General features: G+C 40.7%; 1 protein-coding gene across 2 annotated transcripts in view; it reads left to right on the top strand.

Moving 5' to 3' along the window:
• Positions 1 to 22,661, top strand: part of EGF (epidermal growth factor) — a 101,433-nt gene that overhangs the window by 75,530 nt on the left and 3,242 nt on the right. The window contains exons 17-23 of one of the 2 annotated variants that reach the window (XM_007999539.3): positions 1,235 to 1,351; positions 2,079 to 2,204; positions 5,894 to 6,016; positions 7,374 to 7,521; positions 12,282 to 12,449; positions 16,610 to 16,727; positions 20,196 to 20,277. In XM_007999539.3, the coding sequence (XP_007997730.3) occupies positions 1,235 to 1,351; positions 2,079 to 2,204; positions 5,894 to 6,016; positions 7,374 to 7,521; positions 12,282 to 12,449; positions 16,610 to 16,727; positions 20,196 to 20,277 (882 nt within the window). The remainder of the gene's footprint in view (positions 1 to 1,234; positions 1,352 to 2,078; positions 2,205 to 5,893; positions 6,017 to 7,373; positions 7,522 to 12,281; positions 12,450 to 16,609; positions 16,728 to 20,195; positions 20,278 to 22,661) is intronic. The other variant, XM_037990891.2, reaches the window with a different exon arrangement.

A 22,661-nucleotide genomic window follows, 5' to 3' on the forward strand; every position in this document is an offset into this window, starting at 1 on the left:
TCGCATGCCACCTGAATCCTACTTAGATCATTTGACTTTCTTTAATTTATCAGCAAGTTCGGAGGGCTTTTTAAGAAATCTCTTCTGTACTCAGATGAGCAAGCTTACCAATGAACAGACAGATGATAATTTATATCCTACTGTGATATGTCAGATTCCCCTGACTCCAAAAAGGTAGGGTGGGGTGGCATTTGGAGAATGATTACATACATAAGTAAAGCAAAGAAAAAAAATCTTGCTCATGTTCATGGCTCAACAGGTAACTCTGTCCCCCGGGGCACTTGCATTTCAATGGAGTATGAAATGAAATGATCCATTTACTGCACTTAACTTGTATGGTTCATGACTTTGTAAAAGTGCCTTGAGGTGTGCAAGTCACTACATAAATCTTGATAATAAACACACATTGTGACATACATATTCTATTATATATGATATTAGTAAATTGGCAGTAAATCATTTTATGATTGAATTTCTTTGCCATGTTGGTGCACAGATCTACTTGCTAATTATTAGTCTGTGTGTCTTTGGGGGATAAGAATAGATTGACTCCTTTTGTTGTCCAAATGGTTGGGAAGTTTTAAAATAAGCAACAGACCTTTCAAATTTGAGTCTGATTTGCTTCTAGCAATTTTATAATTTACATTTGCAAATGCTTTTAAAAATTATAAATAAGTTCATATAGGGTTGCTTGAACATCAGATAGTGCTTTAAGACTAAAGTTCTTTGAGAGCACATAAACAGAAACATGGCTATGGGACTATGCATCTCATTGTTGTTGTTGTTGTTGTTGTTGTTGTTGTTTTTGACAGTGTCTCACTTTGTCACCCAGGCTGGAGAGAAGTGGCACCATCTTGGCTCACTGCAGCCTCAATCTCCTGATCCTCCTACCTCAGCCCCCAAGTAGCTGGGACTATAGGCACACACCACCATGTTTTTAGTAGAGACAGGGTTTCGCCATATTGCCCAGACTGGTCTCAAACTCCTGGGCTCAAGTAATCCACTCTTGGCCTCCCAAAGTGCTGGGATTACAAGCATGAACCGCTGCACCCAGCCAGCTATGGATCTTTTAAAGTAGATGTAGTTTATAGGTCAACTAAGTGTTTCTATTTGGAGATTAACCTGTCCCAGAACTTTGGAAAGGAAATGGTGGACTGTTCTGCAGAACCAGAACATTAAAGTCCATTTTCTTCTCTGTCTGGAAATAACTGCATGGGATTCTTGCTATTTGCAGATCAATATGACTGTGCTCCTGTGGGATGCAGCACGTATGCTCGGTGTGTTTCAGAGGGAGAGGATGTCACGTGTCAGTGTTTGAAAGGATTTGCTGGGGATGGAAAACTATGTTCTGGTAAGAGCAAAGGGCAAATACACATATTTGGACAATAGTGAACCAGAAACATTCTTTCTGCTCTTTCTGACTCAAAAGCTCCAGGAGGATTTATGTAATCAACAGGTTTGAATAAGTTATTTGATGTTAGCTAAAAAAAATAAATTGATGACATGCCTAGAAAATGAGACCTATAAACATATTTATACAAATGTAAACATACGACATTGAGTTTATAGTACAATTTTATGATTATGCAATATATGCAGTTGACATTAAGGGGAAGAATTTATAATTAGCTTCAGAAGCATGAATTTGAGTTGAAGTCAAGTTTATGACTTCACCAATTCCAGTGAAAGCACAACTGTTGTTTTTCCCCGGAAGCTTAGGTCATAAGTTTTAATCAAATGAATAGATTAATGGATAGGTTCCTCTTTCATATTAATAGCCTCAAAATTAAAATTTAATGACTGCTGGAAAGATCTCAGTCCTTACGGTCTGAAACTCTGGCAGAAAGTGATTTGTTTACATATTTGCCTAATCGGATAGGTGGGAACTCTGTAAAGACTGATTCAGCAGTAACTTGTGAACTTTATGTCCAAGATGCAGGGCGTGCCTGATGTTGGCAAACAGCACCTGTAAAGGACTGAATAAGAATTGAATATAGGATTATGCGTATTCTTTCCAACTAGTCCCATTTATATCAGGATTGCCTAAATATTGTACTAGTTCCTAATTTTGCCCACAGATATAGATGAATGTGAGATGGGTGTCCCAGTGTGCCCCCCTGCCTCCTCCAAGTGCATCAACACCGAAGGCGGCTACGTCTGCCAGTGCTCAAAAGGCTACCGAGGAGATGGGATTCACTGTCTTGGTAAGAGGACGCATGTGCCAAGGGAGGAGGGCAGAGGCAGGCCTCAGAAATCAGGAAACAGTGTGGGTGCAGTAAGCAGAGAGAAGACAGGATATAATTGGGGTGACACACATGTCAAGATTTAAAGAGTTGTGCGACTGCTGAAACTGACATATTTCCATTCTTGGTGAACAGTCAAGTTTGTGCCCTTGTGTTATGACTGCTCCAGTCAGCTTCAAGCCCCTTTGGAGGCTGCTTACTCCTCTGCCTTTGTAATTCTTTCTGGGGTTTGAGTGACACCAGTGTCTCATCAATACTTCCCACCTTGAGCCATCATGTGGGGAGCTGGACAGCATTTACTTGTCAGTGAATTTGGTAAGAGAAATGTGGTGAACTGCAGAGGTGATGACAGTTTGTTGGAAGTCACTGCTGTGTGCGTAAAGAAAAGGAGGTGTGGCTTGTCAAAGGGCTCCTCTCGCACTTCTCGGTAAGTTCAATAGGTGGAAGAGTCAAGCCACTGACATTGAGATACAAGTAAAGAATGATTCAACCCTCTTTCATAATCGCCGTCCTGTGGCAAGGTCTGGGTGTGGCACGTTGGATTGGGAGTTCGCGTCTTGGATGTCTCGTACCTTTCCAGGTGTCAGTAGCATCACATCACGTACAAGTGAAAACCTGCCTGAAGCCATCTGAAGCACGAGGAAGTGATTATCTGAAGTTTTACAGCGCTTTAAAACTTCTCTTTCAGTATTTTCTTTCCCTCTTTCTGAAAACATAAGAAACTGATAAGAAACTCAAATGATACTGCTTTCTCCCACTTGTTAAGGTTAAAGATGAAATATCAATAACTATCAATCTTTTGAATCTGGTTGATTTAAATCAGACCTTTATAGGATTAGTTTTGTGGAATCCACAGGCATCTGTAAACATTCTTTTAAGCACATATTTGGCTGTCAGTCAGGAAAATGTCACTGCTCTAATTAAGCAGGCCCATAGATAATTTAGACAAGCAGACTTCATATTTAATTTCCTTTGAAGAGAAAGGAAGGTATCTCTTCTTGGATGTTTAAACTCGTTAGGCTCTGGTTTCTCACACTGTTACTAACTCATCTCCTTCCAGTAGCAAGCACGCAATGGAGTGTGCTCGCCCTGCCTGCGTGGTTGGCACAGAGTCCTCAGACTCCCTGGAAGCGGTGGGCTTGCTCCTCTGTTCTCTCTCCCTCAGCTCGCTCTCACTCTCTCTTCTCGCCCCATATATATATGTAGTTATAATAGTTTGAACCTTGTCTGGCATATAAAAAGTGCTATGTAAAAAAAAGTGTTATCCTTCTTATTGTTAAGAGTAGTTGAGTTTATTGGTCAAGCATACATCTTTGTCTTTGCTTTGGAAAAGCTCTCTCTCTCAAGGTAATAGTTTATTGAAATTATAACAGAAACTCATAAAAGAGTTGGTTTGGGCCATCCAGGATAGCAATTCAATGTGTTAAATATTTATTTGGCCCCTATTAAGAGTAAGGCCACAGTATTAGAAACCGTGAGAAATATCAGGATAAGAAAGGTAGTCTTTGATTGCAAGGAAAATGTGACCTAAAAGAAATATAGCTGTGATCAGTGATGAAGAAGAGTGCACATCATAAGCTAAGTAAAAACCACAATGAAAGTTCAGAACTGGGAGAAATATCTGTTTGAGGTATTGGGAAAGATTTCGGGGAGGAAGTGTCATTTTGGAAGGAGCATGGCGGATAAGTAATTTCATTTGCAGAAATGTGAAGGGATGGGAAGAGTCCAGACATGAACAGATCACATGACTGCCATTAAGGGTAGAGAGTAGCCTAGTTGAGCACTAAGTTTAGGTTATATGAGGGGAAGAACAGAAACTAAGGCTGATAAGGTAGTGTATCCTGTAACAAAATATCCTAGATTGGATGGCTTAAGCAACAGAAATGTATCCTGTCACGGTTCTGGAGGCTGGAAATCCCAGATCAAGGTGCTGGCTGATTTGGTTTTGGATGAAGGATCTCTTCCTGGCTTGCAAATGGCCACCTGCTCACTGTGTTCTCACATGGCCTTTCCTCTTTGATGTGCAGAGAGAGAGAGAGAGAGAGAGAGAGAGAGAGAGACAGAGAGGGAGAGTGCTCTAGTTTCTCTTCCTCTTTTGTTTTCTCTTCCTCTTCTTTTAAGGACACCAGTCTTACTGGATTAGGACCCTGTCCTTAGGACCCCATGTAACCTTACTTTCCTCTTGGTAGACACTTTCTTCAAATACAGTCACTTTGGGAGTTGGGGCTCAACATATGAATTGGAGGGGCAGGGACACATTTCAGCCTGTAACAGATGGGTTGGGTTACTTCTGTGGAAGACTAAAATCTGAGGGTTAGTCACTGAGGTTTCACTTCTCCAGTGAAACTGGCAGAGGGTCAGTCAGTCAGTGTTGTCCCAAAGTTTCTACTAACCACACTACAACTGTAAAATGAAACAGGTGAAATGAATTTTTGCAATAAAATTTTTTGTATTCAAATATATCCAAAATATTAACATTTTAATATATAATCAGTATAAAAATTATTGAGATACTTAATATTCTTTTTTATTTTGGTACTAAGTCTTCAAACTCTAATGTGTGTTTTATACTCACAGCACATCTCAATATGAACTACATGCATTTCAGGTACTCAATACTCTCATATGGCAGTGGCTAGCAAGTTGGACAGCAAAGTTCTAGGCAACAGAGAGCCACTGGCAACATTTGAGTAAAGTGGTGCAATGATGGGTTTATCGTCGTTGTGCTAGAGGGAGAATAATGTGGCACTGGTGTTTATGCATGGCATGGAGGAAACATGGGATACAGGAATGAGTATGGCTGTTCTTGCAGTAATGTAAAATTGAGAGGAAGAGAGGCCCTAAATGTTAGGGTGGCAGTAACTGAGAAAGAAAAAATGGTGGGTAGTCAGGAAAGAAAGGATGGTTTTTCTGATATAGTTTATACTTACATAAAAAAGCAAAACTGTTGCATTTGATATAATATGTATACCAATTACAGGATATCTATTCAAAAAAGTTAAGTATGAATCTTTAGGATCTGAACTTCTAAATGTTTGCCTAGAGGTCGTTTACTAATCACCAACTCTGGGAAATCTCCTTTCCTTCAAAGCAGGAAGAAAGCTTCCAGCCTCTCTCAGGATGCCTGTAATCCCAACACTCTGGGAGGCCAAGGCAGGAGGATCACTTGAGGCCAGGAGTTTGAGACATACCTGGGCAACATAGCAAGACACTGTTCTCTACAAAAAAATTTAAAAACAAACAAGAACTAACCAAGCATGGTGGTGCGAGCCTGTGGTCCAAGCTACTTGGTGGGATGAGCTGGGAGAATTGCTTGACCCTGGGAGGTCAAGGCTACGATGAGCCATGATCGCACCACTGTACCTCATCCTCAGCAACCGAGCGAGAGTCTTTCAAAAAAAAAAAAAAAAAAAGAAAAAAAACAGAAACAAAAAAGGAAAGGAACACCTGCATGGGCATGCATTGTAGGACCTACTTCATCTCTCCAACATTTGTGAAAGTCCCTTTTAACCTAAAAATGCATAGGGCTCTGAGAACATAGAGCATGACAGAAGCTGACGAAGCTCCTCTTCCAGAGGCTGTCCAACTGTAAAACCCTCTTATTTTTCTGTACCCCATTTTTCTCTCCCCTACTCTGTCTTTTCTGACAGATATTGATGAGTGCCAACTGGGGGTGCACAGCTGTGGAGAGAATGCCAACTGCACAAATACAGAGGGCGGCTACACCTGCACGTGTGCTGGACGCCTGTCTGAACCAGGACTGATTTGCCCTGGTAGGTTGGTGGGTGGTCTGCAGTGAAGGGGAGGGACTTGGCTCAGGGATATTCTACACCCTAATCTCTGTTTGCATTAGAGATTCTAAAAATCATTCAGTTCAGTCAGGCTGCAGAGCTGACCTTCCTGATTAGGACGATGCTGGGCTTGAGAATTTGAAATGATCCAGGTTTTCTTAATTTAATAGCATCTGGAATAAATCCTTTTTTATTACTCAATCCAATAAAGAGGGGAACATGGATGTCTCTCTTTAACTGTGCAACTAATCTCCCTATTTGTGATGTCGATTTGTGGGACTGCTGGATAAATTTTGCCGGGATAGGCAGGTGGGTGAGAATGTCTGGACTCAGCATTTTAAATCACTTTTAAGAATTTTAAAATATTACTTTAAAAAGGCAGTATTTCTTGTTCTGAATTAGAACTCCAGCTCTCTTCTCTTTCTTTTTTCAATATTCACAATGGTTGACTCCTGCTTCCTGAACCTTCTTCCCGTAACAGCAGTATCATCTCACCATCAGCACCCCAGAAGGGGAGCTGGCTTCCACTAGACCCTGGAGACCAGGATGGGCGTCTTTCCCATCACTGCCCACTTTTTGCCTGTCAGCCCTATAAGCAGAAAACATCCTAAGAAGAAAAATTATGTGCTTAGTTGGTCTTTGGTTTTTTTTAGCATATTATTTTTCTCAAATAATTTGCTCTTCTTAAAGGTATTGAAAACTGCTTATATTTATATAGTCAGCTGCACATGTTTAACTTTTAGGGAGCAGTGAACCATTCCATAAAAGAGACTTTACTATTATACTTTGGCATTCCCTCTATTATGGGAACATTTTCTTCCTGTCAGAGTTACTACAGTCTTGTCCTTGAGGGCTCCTCTGAAAGTCAGTTTTTAGAAGAAAGCATTGTGAGAAAGAAATTTTTGAGACTGCACGATATTGGAGGTAATGGAGTGTGCATTGATGGGTAGGTTTTAAACCATAGAGTTACCAGTTGTTCCGAGAGACCTTGAAGCTAACTGTCACTTCACATGGTTAGTGTACATTTGTGTGTGACAGATTTGTTTGTATGAGATCAGTGACTCTGAATTCACATGGCGACTTAGGATTGGCCATTCTTTTACCTGCCTCCAATATGCTTTACATATCAGATAATACTGAGCCCAAAGGAGGAACAGCTGGTTTCATAGTGAATGACTAAGGCCCGGCTAGGAAAGTGAAACTAATGTCCCTTCTAGTAGTTCTTCTGTAACTAAAAGATTTATGTCACAAACTATTCACAGAAACTAGTTCCTGATGTTGATACTCGAATGACACTAATCCCTTCAGAAAGTAAAAGTAATGTCTTGGGTTCTTTTAGACTCTACTCCCCCCGCTCACCTCAGGGAAGATGGCCACCACTATTCCGTAAGAAATAGTGACTCTGGATGTCCCCTGTCCCACGATGGATACTGCCTCCATGATGGTGTGTGCATGTATATTGAAGCATTGGACAAGTATGCATGCAAGTAAGTTAAACTGTCTTGCTGATGGCACAGAGAGATGCTATTCAGTCCATAACTTGTAGCTAATTTGTAAAATGTATACTTAGGCTGTTTTTCTGCAATTAGATGTTCTTTTGGAAAAATATAAACATACACATATGAACCATGTGTGTGCACTTCATTGCATTCTCCTTGTGTATCTTAATGCCCCCTTCCAGTTACTGGTGATAAGTATGAATCTAAGGAGTTGGTGATTTCCCCTTTTACTGAAATAATTTGATGTTACTACTAGTATAGTCTAGGGATTAAATGTCTCATCCTGGTTGAAAAACTTAAGTGTGTGAGATAATTCCTTGAAACTTTTTTTTCCCATCAAATGTGCTTTACATTACGTGTGAGCGTCGTGATCTGTTTCTGGATTTATAAAAGTTTCTTACATATTCACACTGGACTTCTTGCCAGAGTCCAAAAACATTTTTCTCCAAAACTAAATATATGTATATTTTTTCTTCACTTCCTAACAGTTGACGTTTACATTTTGTTGTTTAGTAACAATTGCTGATACTGAAGCTGCTGCTTTTTGCTCCCTTTTTGCCCCCATGAGGGTTTCACAGTGGGTGAAGTGTCAACCTGGAAAGGAGATTTGAGGAAGCCCTCACATTATGAGGCATTCCCACTGTGCTCACTCCGAAAACCTTTCCTATGGACCCTTTAACAAAACCCAAACCCACAATAGCCAGTTCTGCCTCAAATTTTACTTTTAATTCATTTCATATTTTCAAGGCAATAGGAGGAAACTGATAGATACCAAAAAAACAAATAGGTCTCCCAGGGTTAGGCTCCTGATCCATTGATACTTTTCTCTGTGCCTGAGGGAGGGGTGATGAAATAGTCTGATCCTCACAAATAGCTACTATAACCTTAAAGTTTTCTCTTATTTCATCAGTAATAATGAACAGAATGACTAAATTCATGGAAGAGTAAGCTATATTCTGTGACAAAGCATATGGCCTTGCACTAGAAATCATGTCCACATGACAAAAATAGTGAAAAATTGCTCATGGATACTAGTAAAAATGACTCAGTCCTTATAGAATTCTGTTTTCATATTTATATTTACATGCTGTAATTTCCTAACCTATGATAAATTGGGTATTTGAAATAGTTATTGCTAGTTTTAATGTTAAGAATCTAATTGGTTTTGCCTGTTCATTGTTTCTGATCATCCCAAATAACGAAATTACAAAAACAAATGTCCAGATTTATTAGGTCATGGTTGTTTTCCTCCATGATACTTTAGATTATAAAAATCATTATAATAATATAAAGGGTGCTACATATTGCATTTAGAACAATGTTTTCATTTGGATCTGATAGCATCCATTTATTAAATGATTGATGAACTCTTCAGCACACCGCTTTTCTTTCTGTCATTAAATCCTGATGAAAATATCATATTTCCCTGATGTTTTAAACATGAGTTGCTACAAATGACAAACTGGAGATAAGACTCAAATTTAAGGACCTTGAATCTAAAGCAATATTTAAAATATTACCAGAGTTCACAGTAATCTGGATCATAACCTTGTTTAAATTGTATATTTAATTAAAATGTGGTTTAATTAACTATTCAACCCTTGCCTCCTCCTGCCCTGATGACCTCACCTTATGTTTTATTAATTCCATAATAACAAGTCTCTAGGAAGTGCTTTACCAGTCCAACTTTCATTAGAAACACTTCCTAGGAGGGCGTCATTCTGTACAGAGTGTTCTTCATGCTGTAAGCAGGTTTTGGATGAGCCAGCTCTTACTTCCTTTCTTAGAAGCAGTAGATGTTCCCCTCAGCCACAGGAAACCACAGGGTGCCCCCGGGGTGATGCAGCAGAAGTGAGAGTTGAGAGTCTCCATGCCCCAGGTATTCCTCAAAGATTTCCTGGTTTGGAGATGCTCAGGAGGCTCCAAACCTGGGCTCAGAGGAGGTCCTCATTCATTCTGTCTTTCAGCCACCCTTCTGAGCAGGTCTCCTTTGGACCAAGATCCCCCAACATGAGTGCTGTGAAATGCTTCTTAAAAACAGGCCGTATGATCAAATCACGTTGAGAGATGCAACATACTCTACCCTCAATTTTTTTTTTTTTCAGGAGACCATCATTTTATTATTACTCAAGTTTGTCTCCCTGAGCATTCGGGGAGCAGAGTTTTTAAGGACAACTTGGTGGGTTAGGGGAAACCAGTGTGCCGGGAGTGCTGATGTGTCAGGGATGAAATCATAGAGAGTCGAAGCTGTTTTCTTGCACTGAGTCAGTTCCTGGGTGGGGGCCACAAGTTCAGATGAGCCAGTTCATTGATCTGGGTGGTGTCAGCTGATCCATCCAGTGCAGGATCTATAGAATATTTCAAGCAGTGATCTTAGGAGCAGTATAGGGAGGTTCAGAATCTTGTAGCCTCCAGCTGCGTGACTCCTAAACCATAATTTCTAATCTTCTGTCTAGCCCTCAATTCTTGATTCAGCGTATACCACAACACATTAAAAAGTCTTGTTTACCAGCCTGGGTAACATGGGGAGACCCCATCTCTACCAATTTTTTTTTTTTTTTTTGTGAAGGAGTCTTGCTGTGTCTCCCAGGCTGGAGTGCAATGGCGCGACCTTGGCTCACTGCAAGCTCCACCTCTTGGGTTCACGTCATTCTCCTGCCTCAGCCTCCCAAGTAGCTGGGACCACAGGCACCCACCAGCATTTATTGTATTTTTAGTAGAGACAGGGTTTCACCATGTTAGCCAGGGTGGTCTCGATCTCCTGACCTTGTGATCCGCCTGCCTCAGCCTCCCAAAGTTAGCCGGGTATGGTGGCACACATCTATATTCCCAGCTACTTGGGAGGCTGAGGTGGGAGAATTGCTTTGTCCCAGGAGGCTGACATTGCAATGAATTATGATGGCACCACTGCACTCTAGCCTGGGTGACAGAGAAAAAAAAAAAAAAAAAAAAAAAGCCTTGTTTATCTGTATTGAGTCTAGAATGTCTCAAAATTATTTGACTATGGAAAGGCTAACTTATTTGGCCAGAGAATCTTTTGTTTGGTTTAACAGAAGAACTAATTCATAACCAAAGAACTAGTATCCGGTGTCCCTCTCCCACCTTGGAAAATGCTGAATGACTATTCTGGGCTCTTATAAGACTCAGTGAGGCTCTGCTATTGCAGCTGACTTGGATCTCCAGGACTCTTGGCCAAGGGACTGACATATTCCTCAAGACCCCAAACTTTCTGAAAGGATCAGAGGTGTGGCCCATTAATATCCAGCAGTTTAAAAGTGGTGCTGCTAGGCATTGATAGTAAATGGCCGTAACCAAAGATAGCTAGAATGAAAACAGCATCCAAGAAAACCTGAAATAGTGATGGTCCTTTATGCTTCTGCACTCAGATCGTGGTATCTCTTGCATGGTTAGTTCTAGAAGATAGCTTTTCAGAGGTGAATAGAGCATAAAACTCTTTCTGGAAGCAGCATGGTAAAGTAGAAAGAACATAGGCTTTGAAATCAGAGAACCATTGGAGTCACATCTGTCACTCATAGTTGTGTGACCTTGTACAAACTACTTGAGCCTCAGTTTCCTCATCCAAAATATGGGAATATGCCATCAAAAATAAAATGAGTAAAAGTGCCTAGCAAGGTGTCAAACATACAAGATGGTTAACAGGTACTAATCCATTTCCTTCCTTCCTCTGTGAGTGAGTTACCCAGCCCCTCTGACCAGCTAAAGGTAGAGACAGGCCTAGAGCCCAGATCTTCTGGAGCTCTGTCCAGTGTTTTGTCCATGCTGCCTCTTCTCACTATGGGCACTGGTGTCAGTTCTCTGTATTTTTATTCCTTTAAGTCCTTTTGGAATAAAGTGGGGACATGGATGAATAAATAGTTGATCCAGGGCCCAAAGGAAGGAATTTTTAATAAGTGGGCATTACAGAGTGTTTAATAGGATGTTTTTCAAAGTTGATGCTTTTGCAAAGGATAATAGAATACAGACTTTTACCTGAGATCTTAATCGTGTCTAGAAATGCCCATTCCCAGTAGATGGCAGCATTGCTTCATTTACTTCAAAAAAGTTCAGCAGTTCACTCTAGTGACAGTTTCACTAGTGGGACAGCAGGGTGTTTGTGGGCGAGCGTCCTTTTCCCTCCTCCATACAGCTTTTTCCTCATTGAAGAAAATAGGCAATGCCTGTATGTATGTTGTTACTGGGTCTTCCCTTGCACTAGTAGTGATTTTTTTTCTTTAAAGGAAAAAAGTTTTCTCCACAGACTAGGTTATGTGTTCTGTTCAGAAACTACACACATTCTTCTTTTATAGGCTGGTTTCAAGTGAGGAACTCTGCCTTCAAATTCTCCTTTCCTTTCACCTATATTCATTGCAATCTGGCCCAACATTTGTTTCCAAAACTCCCTTGGCTCTTAGGGCAGAGTTGCTTTGTGTTGGTTTTAAAAGGTGGCTCCTCAGGATTTTAGCCTAACAGAAACTGATCTTTAATCAATGTCCTGTAATGCCTTATAGAGGCAGTATGCAAATAATCCCCCATAAATCCAAGAACAAACAGACGAAAGGGAGAAGTCCATGCTGCATTAACTTGTAACTCATAGCGCTTTCAACTGACCGCTGATGGATTTTCTATATGCTTCCAAAGAGCTGAGTCTAGAAATGCAGAGGTTGAGAGACAACTGAATATCAAGTGTCAAAACTAACAGCGTTTTTGGCCAGGCATCTCTGATGACCTCTGTTTATGTGTTGTCACAGCTGTGTTGTTGGCTACATCGGGGAGCGATGTCAGTACCGAGACCTGAAGTGGTGGGAACTGCGTCATGCTGGCCACGGGCAGCAGCAGAAGGTCACCGTGGTGGCTGTCTGCGTGGTGGTGCTTGTCGTGCTGCTCCTCCTGAGCCTGTGGGGTGCCCACTACTACAGGTGACCCTGTCTTTCCTTTGGTACTGGAAACCTCTTTCTAAGACCTCCCAGGAGAATGCCTGCCTCGAGATGAACATCTACATACTACATTTAAAACGTGAAGTGGGCAGGGCACAGTGACTCATGCCTGCAATCCCAGCACGTTGGGAGGCCGAGGCGGGCAGATCACTTGAGGTCAGGATTTCGAGACCAGCCTGGTCAACATGGTAAAACCCTGTCTCCACTAAAAAGGCAAAAAGTAACAGGCGTGGTTATGCACGCTGGTAATCTCAGCTACTCGGGAGGCTGAGGTACGAGAATCACGAACTTGGGAGGCAGGGGTTGCAGTGAGCCGAGATTGTGCCACTGCACTCCATCCTGGGTGATACAGTGAGACTCCATGTCCAAAAATAAAGTGAAATAACAGGACAATTTTTACTGTTAGCTCAGGATTTCATTGCTCTGAAACATCAGTGCTTTTACTTTTTCCTTGTTCTACTGCAGTCATTGTCCATACACCTGCATAGTATATGTGTTATTTATCAATCATAATATGGTTTTACGTTCCACTTTCTTCATTTAATTTTATATGCTCCCCCTATAGCCTGCATAACTATAATTTTTTTGTGGCTGTCTTCCATTGAGTTGATTTCCCACAAAATATTAGAACTGTCATAAAAGAAAATCGGTATCTTCCCTAACTTGGAAGGAAATTTCTGGTCCTCAGATTCTGTGCTTTTGATAATTTCAAGTTAACAATTAAAAACTGTAGAACAATAACATTTATACATTTAATTCTTTAAAACTAACACTACATTAGGATGCAGGTACAGGCATCACACTGCTCATTTTCTGTTTTCTTAGAAAGTAGGACAGCTTCCTCTATTATCATCAATATTGAAAAGCATTTTATATACTGTTATGGTTTGTGCTGTACAAAATCAGTGAGTCACAAAACTTTAGGGCTGAAGGGGACTTTATGGAATTATCTAGTTCAATCTTATCATTTCGTGGCTGGAGGATCTAAGACCCACTTGACTAATAGGTCCCAATTCTCAGAATGTACAAAATATCTGCTGCCACCATCTGTAGATAAAAATTTAACCACATTTACAGGTACTACACAACCACTCAAGTGGCAACTGTCTTGTGTTCTGGAAAATTCAACATATCAGTCAAGATGTACTTATCAGAGATCCTGCTATAGCCTAGTGTAGTGGTTAAGACCACAGGTTCTAGAATCATATTATACAGGTTCAGATCCAAGTTAGTGTCTAAATAACACCAAACATGTGTCCTAACTTCTGTTTTCATTAATTCCCTTTGCTATAAAGTAGGAGCAAAAATAGTACTTAAGGGTATTGTGAAATTAATTGGGTTAACCTAAGTAAAGGCTTTAGTGTAGGTCTGGCATATAGGAATTAATAAATGCTATCTGCTATTATTTTTATTTTCTATGAACTGTAACTTTCCCCCAAAAGAATCATATGCTCTAAGCCCTTTTCTGCCACCTCTTGAGAGACAAGATTCTTAGGCACAAACTTGACATTTTAATTCAGTAGTCCATCGATAACATTGGACTTTTTAGCCTGGTGTGCAATCAATATCTTGGGTATATGTAGAAAGAATATTGAATGATCAATGTTCATCCCATTGGACCATTGCCAAAAGACAGGGGAAAAAAATGGAAACTAGAAACTTAAGTTCATGCGTGCCATAATTATTAAGTATTTTTTCCTATTTGTTGTGTTATGACACAGTATGTCTTATGTTCTATAGGCATTTTTCAGAGATCTGGATTGAAAGCTAACAGCAAATTGCTACCTTTTTAAACTTAGAATTCAAAGACCAGTTCAACTGAAAGATGACTATAGACTTTACATACCTATAAGAGTATCTTCAACCTCAGACTCTCATACACCTAAAATCAGAAGTGAAAGGACTATTCCTTCAAAAAGAAAGCTCGTCAGAACCCTTTCTTTTTCTTTTCACTGAAATGCATCCCAAGTCGTACAATTCTTTCTGAGTGCAGCTGTAGTACCACCTACTCGGGAGGCTAAGGTGGGAAGATCGCTTGAGCCAGGGCGGCAGTGATTACAGTGAGCTGTGATTGCACCACTGCACTCCAGCCTGGGTGACAGGGGGAGACTCTGTCTCAAAAACAAAACAAAACGAAAAAGTCTAATGTTTGTGAAACTAAATAAATTTTTCAGGTATTCTAATGTTATTAGTTTACAACGTGTGATTTCTTGGAAGGACTCCCTTGTAAGAAAATCAACAGGAAGTATTTCATCACAAACTATAACTTTGTTTTTTTGTGGGTTTTTTAAACTTTTATTTTAGGTTCAGGGGTATATGCGAAGGTTTGTTACACAGGTAAACTTTTGTCACTGGGGTTTGTTGTACAGATTATTTCATCATCCAGTTATTAAGCCCAGTACCCAATGGTTATGTTTTCTGCTCCTGTTCCTCCTCCCACCCTCTACCCTCAGGTAGCCCCCAGTGTCTGTTGTTCCCTTCTTTGTGTTCCTGAGTTCCCATCATTTAGCTCCCACTTGTAAGTTAGAACATGTGATATTTGGTTTTCTGTTCCTGTGTTAGTTTGCTAAGGATAATAGCCTCCAGCTCCATCCATGTTCCCACAAAAGACATAATCTCATTCCTTTTTATGGTTGCATAGTATTCCATGGTGTATATGTGCCATATTTTCTTTATCCAATCTGTCATTGATGGGCATTTAGGTTGATTCCGTGTCTTTGCTATTGTCAATAGTGCTGCAGCGAACATTGACATGCATGTGCCTTCATGGTAGAATGATTTACATTCCTCTGGGTATATATGCAGTAATGGAATTGCTGGGTCAAATGGTAGTTCTGCAGTTAATTCTTTGAAGAATCACCATACCGCTTTCCATAATGGTTGAACTAATTTACACTCTCTCCAACAGTGTATAAGTGTTTCCTTTTCTCCAAAATTTCACCAGCATCTGTTTTTTTGTTTTGTTTTGCTTTGTTTTTTTGACTTTTTATTAATAGCCATTCTGACTGGTACAAATTACAACGTTGTACCTTTGCAACTTTGGAATTGTTTATATTAGCCACTTGCTTCCATGTTTTTCCTTGAAGTCTTTGATTAAAACACATAATAACCCATACCATCTCTTGGTGCTGTCTGTGATGCCAGATTCACAGCAGCCCCTCCTATCCTTATCACTCTTCCCGGGATGTCTAGGTAGGGCTTTTGACAGAGGGTTGTATTCCTAGAGGCAATTAAGCTGCTTATCTGCCCCAGGACAGTAGTGCTGTTGTGGAGTCTCACAGATGCACCACTCTAGAGGCTACTGCTTTGAGAATGGGGATCCATCTCCATGCTAAATCTCCCCACCCCCAGCCCTAGTGAACGGCACCGTGCCCTGCATAGACTTAGTGCTGAATGTCAAACAAGACAGTACTCTAAGAAACTGGATTTGGAAGCAAGATACCTAGTGTATTTCCTGGCTTAGCAACTATGAGACTTTCTTACATTGGGTCATCCACTCCTTCTGTTTTTGCCTCTAATTTCTTTATGAGTGAGAGATTGCAGTGGACCAGTAAGAGCAGCCTAGACTTTGTGTCATTATGACCCACTTCTTACACCACCATTGGTAGCTGTGTGCCTTAGTTGAGTCACTGCCATTTCCAAGCCCCAATGGCTTCACTTGTAAATGGAGCTAACATAGTCTGCCTCACACAGTTGCTGAGATATTTTTCCACAGATTGCCCCACTCCTCCCTGCAAAATTAGTAAGTTGTTTTTTTCATTGCAATATCATCAGTACTAGGACAGTGCCTGGGGTGTAGTTAGTACTCAATAGATACCTGTGAATGAATGAATGCAAGGCTATTCCCCTCAACGTGCATGAGCATACATGCACGTGCACGTGTGCGCGCACACACACACACACCCTCTACCTCACAGAACCTTGGAAAGAGTGAAACACTCTCTGGATAGTATTTTCAGTTCTGCAGAAAAGAATGCCTTAAACATCTAATGTTATGTTCCTAGTTATCTTCATATTTCTTCTCTCCCACACAAGTACGGAAATTTTAGTAGCAGAAATAGTTAGTTGTCCCTGACCATCACTGAGTGGGCTGAGTATTTTGTTTTGTTGTAAGATTGTCTCAAATTTTGGCTTTATCATAGGACTCAGAAGCTGCTAACGAAAAATCCGAAGAATCCTTCTGAGGAGTCAAGCAGAGACGCGAGGAGTCGTAGGCCTGCTGACAGTGAGGATGGGATGTCCTCTTGCCCTCAACCTTGGGTAATGTGACCAAAGCCAATGAAGCAAGGAATTGCCTTGATATTAACCCCTGTTCATTTTTTCTATTTTTTCACTGAGTTCAGAATGACTGGAATCGGTTATAGCTTCCAGCTGGTGTCAATGTTAGCCAAGACCATATCAGCTAGGGAGGTCCTGGGTGGGAGGGTGGGGGAACTGTGTCATTAACTAAAGGAATCAGATGAGTTATAATAAGGCCATAATTTAATGGCACAATAACTTTTTGGAATTTTTTTCTTTCATGTAGATTCTTTCTATAACTTAGATTTGTATGTGTTATGTGAAGACTTTCCATATTTTTAGTTGACACATTCTAGATAGATGTCTTAAAAACCCAAGATTATGCAAATTTCCTTCCTTTCTTCCTTCCTTCTCTTTACTTTCTTTCTTTCTTTCTCTCTCTCTCTCTTCTTTCTTTCTTTCTTTTCAGGATCTTGCTCTGTTGCCCAGGTCAGAGTACAGTGGTCCAACCACTGCTCACTGCAGCCTTGACCTCCTGGGCTCAAATGATCGTCCCAGCTCAGCCTCCCAAATAGCTGGGACTACTTGCACACACTGCCACGCCCAGCTAATTTTTCTATTTTTTGTAGAGACAGAGTTTCACCATGTTGCCCAGACTGACCTCAAACTCTTGGGTTCAAGCAATCCACCTGCCTGGGCCTCCCAAAGTGCTGGAATTGCAGGCATGAGCCCTGCACTCAGCTCTCATTTTCTTAATATTTCTTTTCTCATACACATTTCAACTCCCTAAATTTCAGTAGCAGAATAGCTGCCAGATTTAACAAATAAAAATATAGAATGCCTAGTTAAATTATACTTATACTGAAAGTTCAAATTTAAATTCAAAGTTAAATTTAACTGGGTTCTGTATTTTATCTGACAATCCAAATGTTTTCCAAAAAGCACAGAGGTTTGGGAAGTTCAAGATGCTTCATAAATCACCCACTTCGGTAACGGATCTTGGAACACTAGAGGGCAGTCTTGAAACAGGTTACACATTCTTGAATCAGTTAAGGGAATTTCCATTTCTAGAAACCTGTCCGAGTTAACGACTGAATCAGTGCGTGTTGTTGGCATTATTTGTGGTATGTATTGTGGAAGAGACTGGAATGTATGGCAGGTCCATGGAGGGTTGAATCCTTAGGGAAGAGCTATTAGAGAGAGGTTATGGAGGAGCAATGTTTGGGGTCTGTCCCACATGATTTCCCCTACTCCCCAGTTCCCATCTCACTGTGAATTCCCAGAAAGTAGCTTTCCTGTGACTGTGCTTTTGACTACCAATTGATCATCTTTTCCTACCTGTAATAGGCATCCAATGTTTCCTTGTTTTTTTGGTTGGACTCAAGTATGGGGGGAAAAAATAGAGGCTGGGCAAGGTTGTTCATGCCTGTAATCCCCATGCTTTGGGAGGCCAAGGCAGGAGGATTGTTTGAGGCCAGGAGCTTGGGACCAGCCTGGACAACATAGCAAGATCATATTTCTTTAAAAAGATTTACAAAAAGCTTTGCTGGGTGTGGTGGTACACACTTGCAATTCCAGCTAGTCTAGAGGCTGAAGCAGGGGGATCACTTGAACCCAAGAGTTCAGGGTTGCAGTGAGCTGTGATAGCACCACTGCACTCCAGCCTAAGTGACAGAGTGAGACTTTATCTCTAAAAAATGAGAAGGAATGTGAATTCTAGCCTTATTTTCCCACCAATTGGCTACCTAATCTTCAACAAGTCCTTTAACCTATGCAGACCTCTGCTCCCCACTCAGTACAAGGGGTTTAGATTAGATGATCTCTAAGATCCCTTCAGTCTTTATCAGTTCCAGAAGTATGTGATTCTACGACTTAGCTCTAGAATGTGCTTGCTTCTTTGAGGGCTCATGACTTTGTGAACTTCTAAATTACCCAGATTTCACTTGTCAGTCTACATGGTATTTCATTCAGGTTTTGAGTAGCAGGTTTAATTCATCTCATTAATTCATCATCATGGAAATGAAGGAGAAACACAATCTGTATATGTCTATTAAAAAATCAAAAGCATTTGCTGCTGTCATGAGCAGCTTGTTGGCTCAGAGCTATGTTAGGAGGCCTGGGGCTGCCAAGCTAAGTCCCCCACAGCCGTAGTAACTGTCCCTGACAGCAACTGCTGCTGTAGGTATCAGTGGGAGTAGGAGGGAGCTGAACGCTCAAACTAGGAGAAGCAGCAGCAGAAACAAATCTAGTTCCATTAGCTGCTTTTCCCACCTCAGCCCAGAATTCCAGGACCTATGTTCTTCTGGCAGAGAGGCATGAGGTTAGAAAATTTGCAGTGCAGAGGGTTGGGTTTTGACTTGAGACAGAAATAATGGGCACGTGTCTTTAAACAGTGGGTCCTGTGTTTATTTTGCAATGTGTTGCTGCGGGAGATCATTAATGAGGAGGAGATGAAGCATGATTTGTATTATAAGAAAATGAAAATACATGTTCTCTGAATTCACCCTTCCCTTACCAACATTTCCCTGTCTTCTCCCTGATTGACCCCACTCATCATCCCTTTCTACACCTTTCTCAAAGGAAAATGTGGGCAAAGAGATTCTTTTCTACTCCTCTTTCTGTTGTTTCTGAATTGTGTGCTCCTTTCTGTGTAGTGCCCATTTCTGAACCAATGGAGCCTGATCAGCCAAAACCTTGGTGCAGTCCTTGCCCTGGTTACTGATTGACAAGGAAGGATTCACCAAATGATGTCCTTTGTCCTGTTGTATGGGGTCACTTCTTTTCTTTCCTGTAGCGTGGATCTGTTTTAATATCTAATCTATCTAGAGTGAATGCGAGCCAGTGAACTCTGGTCAGCCTGCATTGCAAGTGCCCAATCAATTTTTGATAACACAAGTAATGACAAAAGTAATCATTTTGCTGACTGAAGAGAAATGTTGTTGTTGTCTGTTCCTCCTTATTAAAATTCCAGGTCCTTAGGCTGTTCAACCAGCTTGCAAAATTGTCATTGCACTAGATTAGTACCTTTAAGGGCCCCAAGTTACTCAGAACTTGGTACATGTTTAAATGAGTGTTATTAATGTGTGTGTGCATTTGTGTGTATGAAAAGTTGTAGCGCACACATATATGAGATATTATTTCCCTGGCCTGTGGGCAGTTCTTAGAATACTTATGAATTCTTGGATTGCTTATGGTAAATCAGTGGCCTCCAGGAATCCATCACCTAAAAGCTGAGATTCCATAATTAGAATAGATTCTTCAGTTAACATATTGGTAGTGCCTAGTTGCTTTAAGAGAAAGTAACACAAGGCTCTTCACTGAATGTCGAATCTCTCTTTAGCTAGAAAGACAAACTTCACAGGGTCTTTCTTCTGACCTTCACTTGCCATAGGATGAACATTGTAAAGCCATGGACTTTGATTCAATGTATGTTGAGATAATTTGTGAACTATAACAATATCTTCTCTCCCTCCTTTTTGTTATCTGCAGTTTGTGGTTACAAAGGAACACCAAGACCTCAGGAATGGGAGTCAACCAGTGGCTGGTGAGGATGGCCAGGCAGCAGATGTTGGTCAGTTTTTATCCCTGGCTCCTGATGAATGGTTATTTTTACTTAGATCCCGACTGTTTTTCAGTGAAAAGTCTCATTTAACCACACACACACAAACAAAATAACTAAACTGTATATGCTATGTGAGTAGCTGGGCTGTATTGAAATGCCATAGACCTGATTTGCACTGGAGTTCTACCTTATATGAGGTTACCATGTTCACTCAAAACTCTAGTCACAAGGTAGCCCGTGTTCTTGCACTTTGAGCAAGAACATGATGGATGACTCCTGATTTGAATTGAGTTTTGAGGTCATTCTTAGGGTCCAGGATCTATACTGGTAGCTGTAGGTATAGTCCCAGTTAAGTTGTAAATGGTTCCAAGAAAACGTGTTCCATGTTCAACTCATCTAGCGGGAAGGGTTTCTGTAAATTTAAGTTGATCTGAGGATTGTCCTGGGGATTTCAGAGTATTCAGATCTTATCAGGGGCATGACCTTAGCCAGATCCCTGGCTGTGTATGAAGTCCAGCCAAGCTACTTGTGGAGAGACCATAAAATCAACCCAGGTTCTTAGGAACTCAGTCTACTTCAGATAGAAATGAACTCGCATACCCTTTGACATAACACTTTTTCCAAGAGTTGTATTATGATCAACCTTTTGGGTTTGGGTCTCAGATTGAGTTTTGTTTCATAGGAGAGGACATTGTTTCACAGGCCAAAGGCATTGTTAACCATGCCTTTGTGTCGTGAGCCTTTGGAAAGCTTTAGAGAAACTTTTAGCCAACAAAAACTGTTCCTCTGCTAATGAACGGAGCTAATGAAATATCAACTCCAGTTATATTTTCTGTATTTTTCCTTTTTAACGTGCTTATTATCATAACCTCCTTCTGAGATTTCTTTCTGGAAAGAACATAGGCTTCTCGTTTTGGAAAACTCACTCTAAATTCCCTTCTCATACCTATGTTGCCATGAAACCCCCAATACTGAATTCAGTACAACTTTATTACCTAATTTGAAGAAGGCCTGGATATTAAGGTACACTTAAGAATTGAATATGAAAACTACAATAGATAACATAGTTTTTTTATATGGATCATTACTTTCCCCGATAATGAAAAAATTCAGCATTTTCAAAAATTTGCTTCAGTGCTTATTGTTATTGGTAGCACTATTGAAAAGTAATGGAATATCTTGTAGTTACTACTTTTTCTTGAGCAGCTAAAAGTGCATAATTCTTTCTTATAATGGTAATCCACGATAGAGGCACATATAATATAATTTTGCAAGCTAATAGCACAATGCTTTGACAGGAATTTGGTTAAACTTAGAAAAGAACTAAGGATTCATGACAGTTAGCTGAGTACTCTGGAATATATTAGAATGTCTCTTTTGCTGTTGTTGCTTTTTTTCCCCTGCACTGTACTGCAAATAATTTGACCCATTCTCTGTGGGCCACTCATATAACTGTCTCCCAGCATGAGTGATCACATCCCCGATCATGTCCAGCTGTCTCATAAATGCCTGGGGTGAAAGTGCGCATAGAGATTGGGGTGGGGGGAGATCGAGTGAGGAATGAAATAAAAGATCAAGTTTGGCTCTGAGCCAATCTGTTCTCTGCTCCTGGAAAACTCATTACAACACAATACTAGTGTAGTTCTATAAAACCATCTTCACTGAGCTCAGCCGACATCAGTTGACACAGGTTAAGTGCAGAGTACATGCTAGGGGCAGCTGACTATGACAGGGGAAAGGAAACGAAATACATCTAAAATCTGAGCTCAGACCAGGCACAGTGGCTCACACCTGTAATCCGGGCACTTTGGGAGGCCAAAGTAAGCAGATCACTTAAGGTCAGGAGTTTGAGACCAGCCTGGCCAACATGGTGGAATACTATCTCTACCAAAAAGTACAAAAATTAATCTGGCATGGTGGTGCACACCTATAGTCCCAGCTACTCGGGAGGCTGAGGTAGGAGGATCACTTGAGCCTGGGAGATGGAGGTTGCAGTGAACTGAGATCTCAACACTGCACTCCAGTGAGACTTCATCTCAAAACAAAGATAGAGTGAGACTCCATCTCAAAAACAAAAAACAAAAAGCCTGAGCTCTATCTACTCTCAAGTCATTTGTGGTCCAGATGGGGAGACAGAAGTACACAGTAAAAGCTAAAGAACAGGTAGTACAGGTAGTACAGTTCTTTAAATCCTCTCAACCAACCTAGACTATTTTAATATTTTTAAAAAATTTTAAGATGCCAACGAAGACTATTTTAATTTTTTAAAAATTATTTTAAGTCAAGGTCTTACTCTGTCACCCAGTCTAAAGTGCAGTGGCTTGGTCATGGCTCATTGCTGTCTTGGCCTCCCCAGGCTCAAGCAATCCTCCCACCTCAGCCTCCTAAGTAGC

This window comes from Chlorocebus sabaeus, chromosome 7 (genome assembly GCF_047675955.1).
Source record: "Chlorocebus sabaeus isolate Y175 chromosome 7, mChlSab1.0.hap1, whole genome shotgun sequence".
In the NCBI taxonomy this organism is placed as follows: Eukaryota; Metazoa; Chordata; class Mammalia; order Primates; family Cercopithecidae; genus Chlorocebus; species Chlorocebus sabaeus.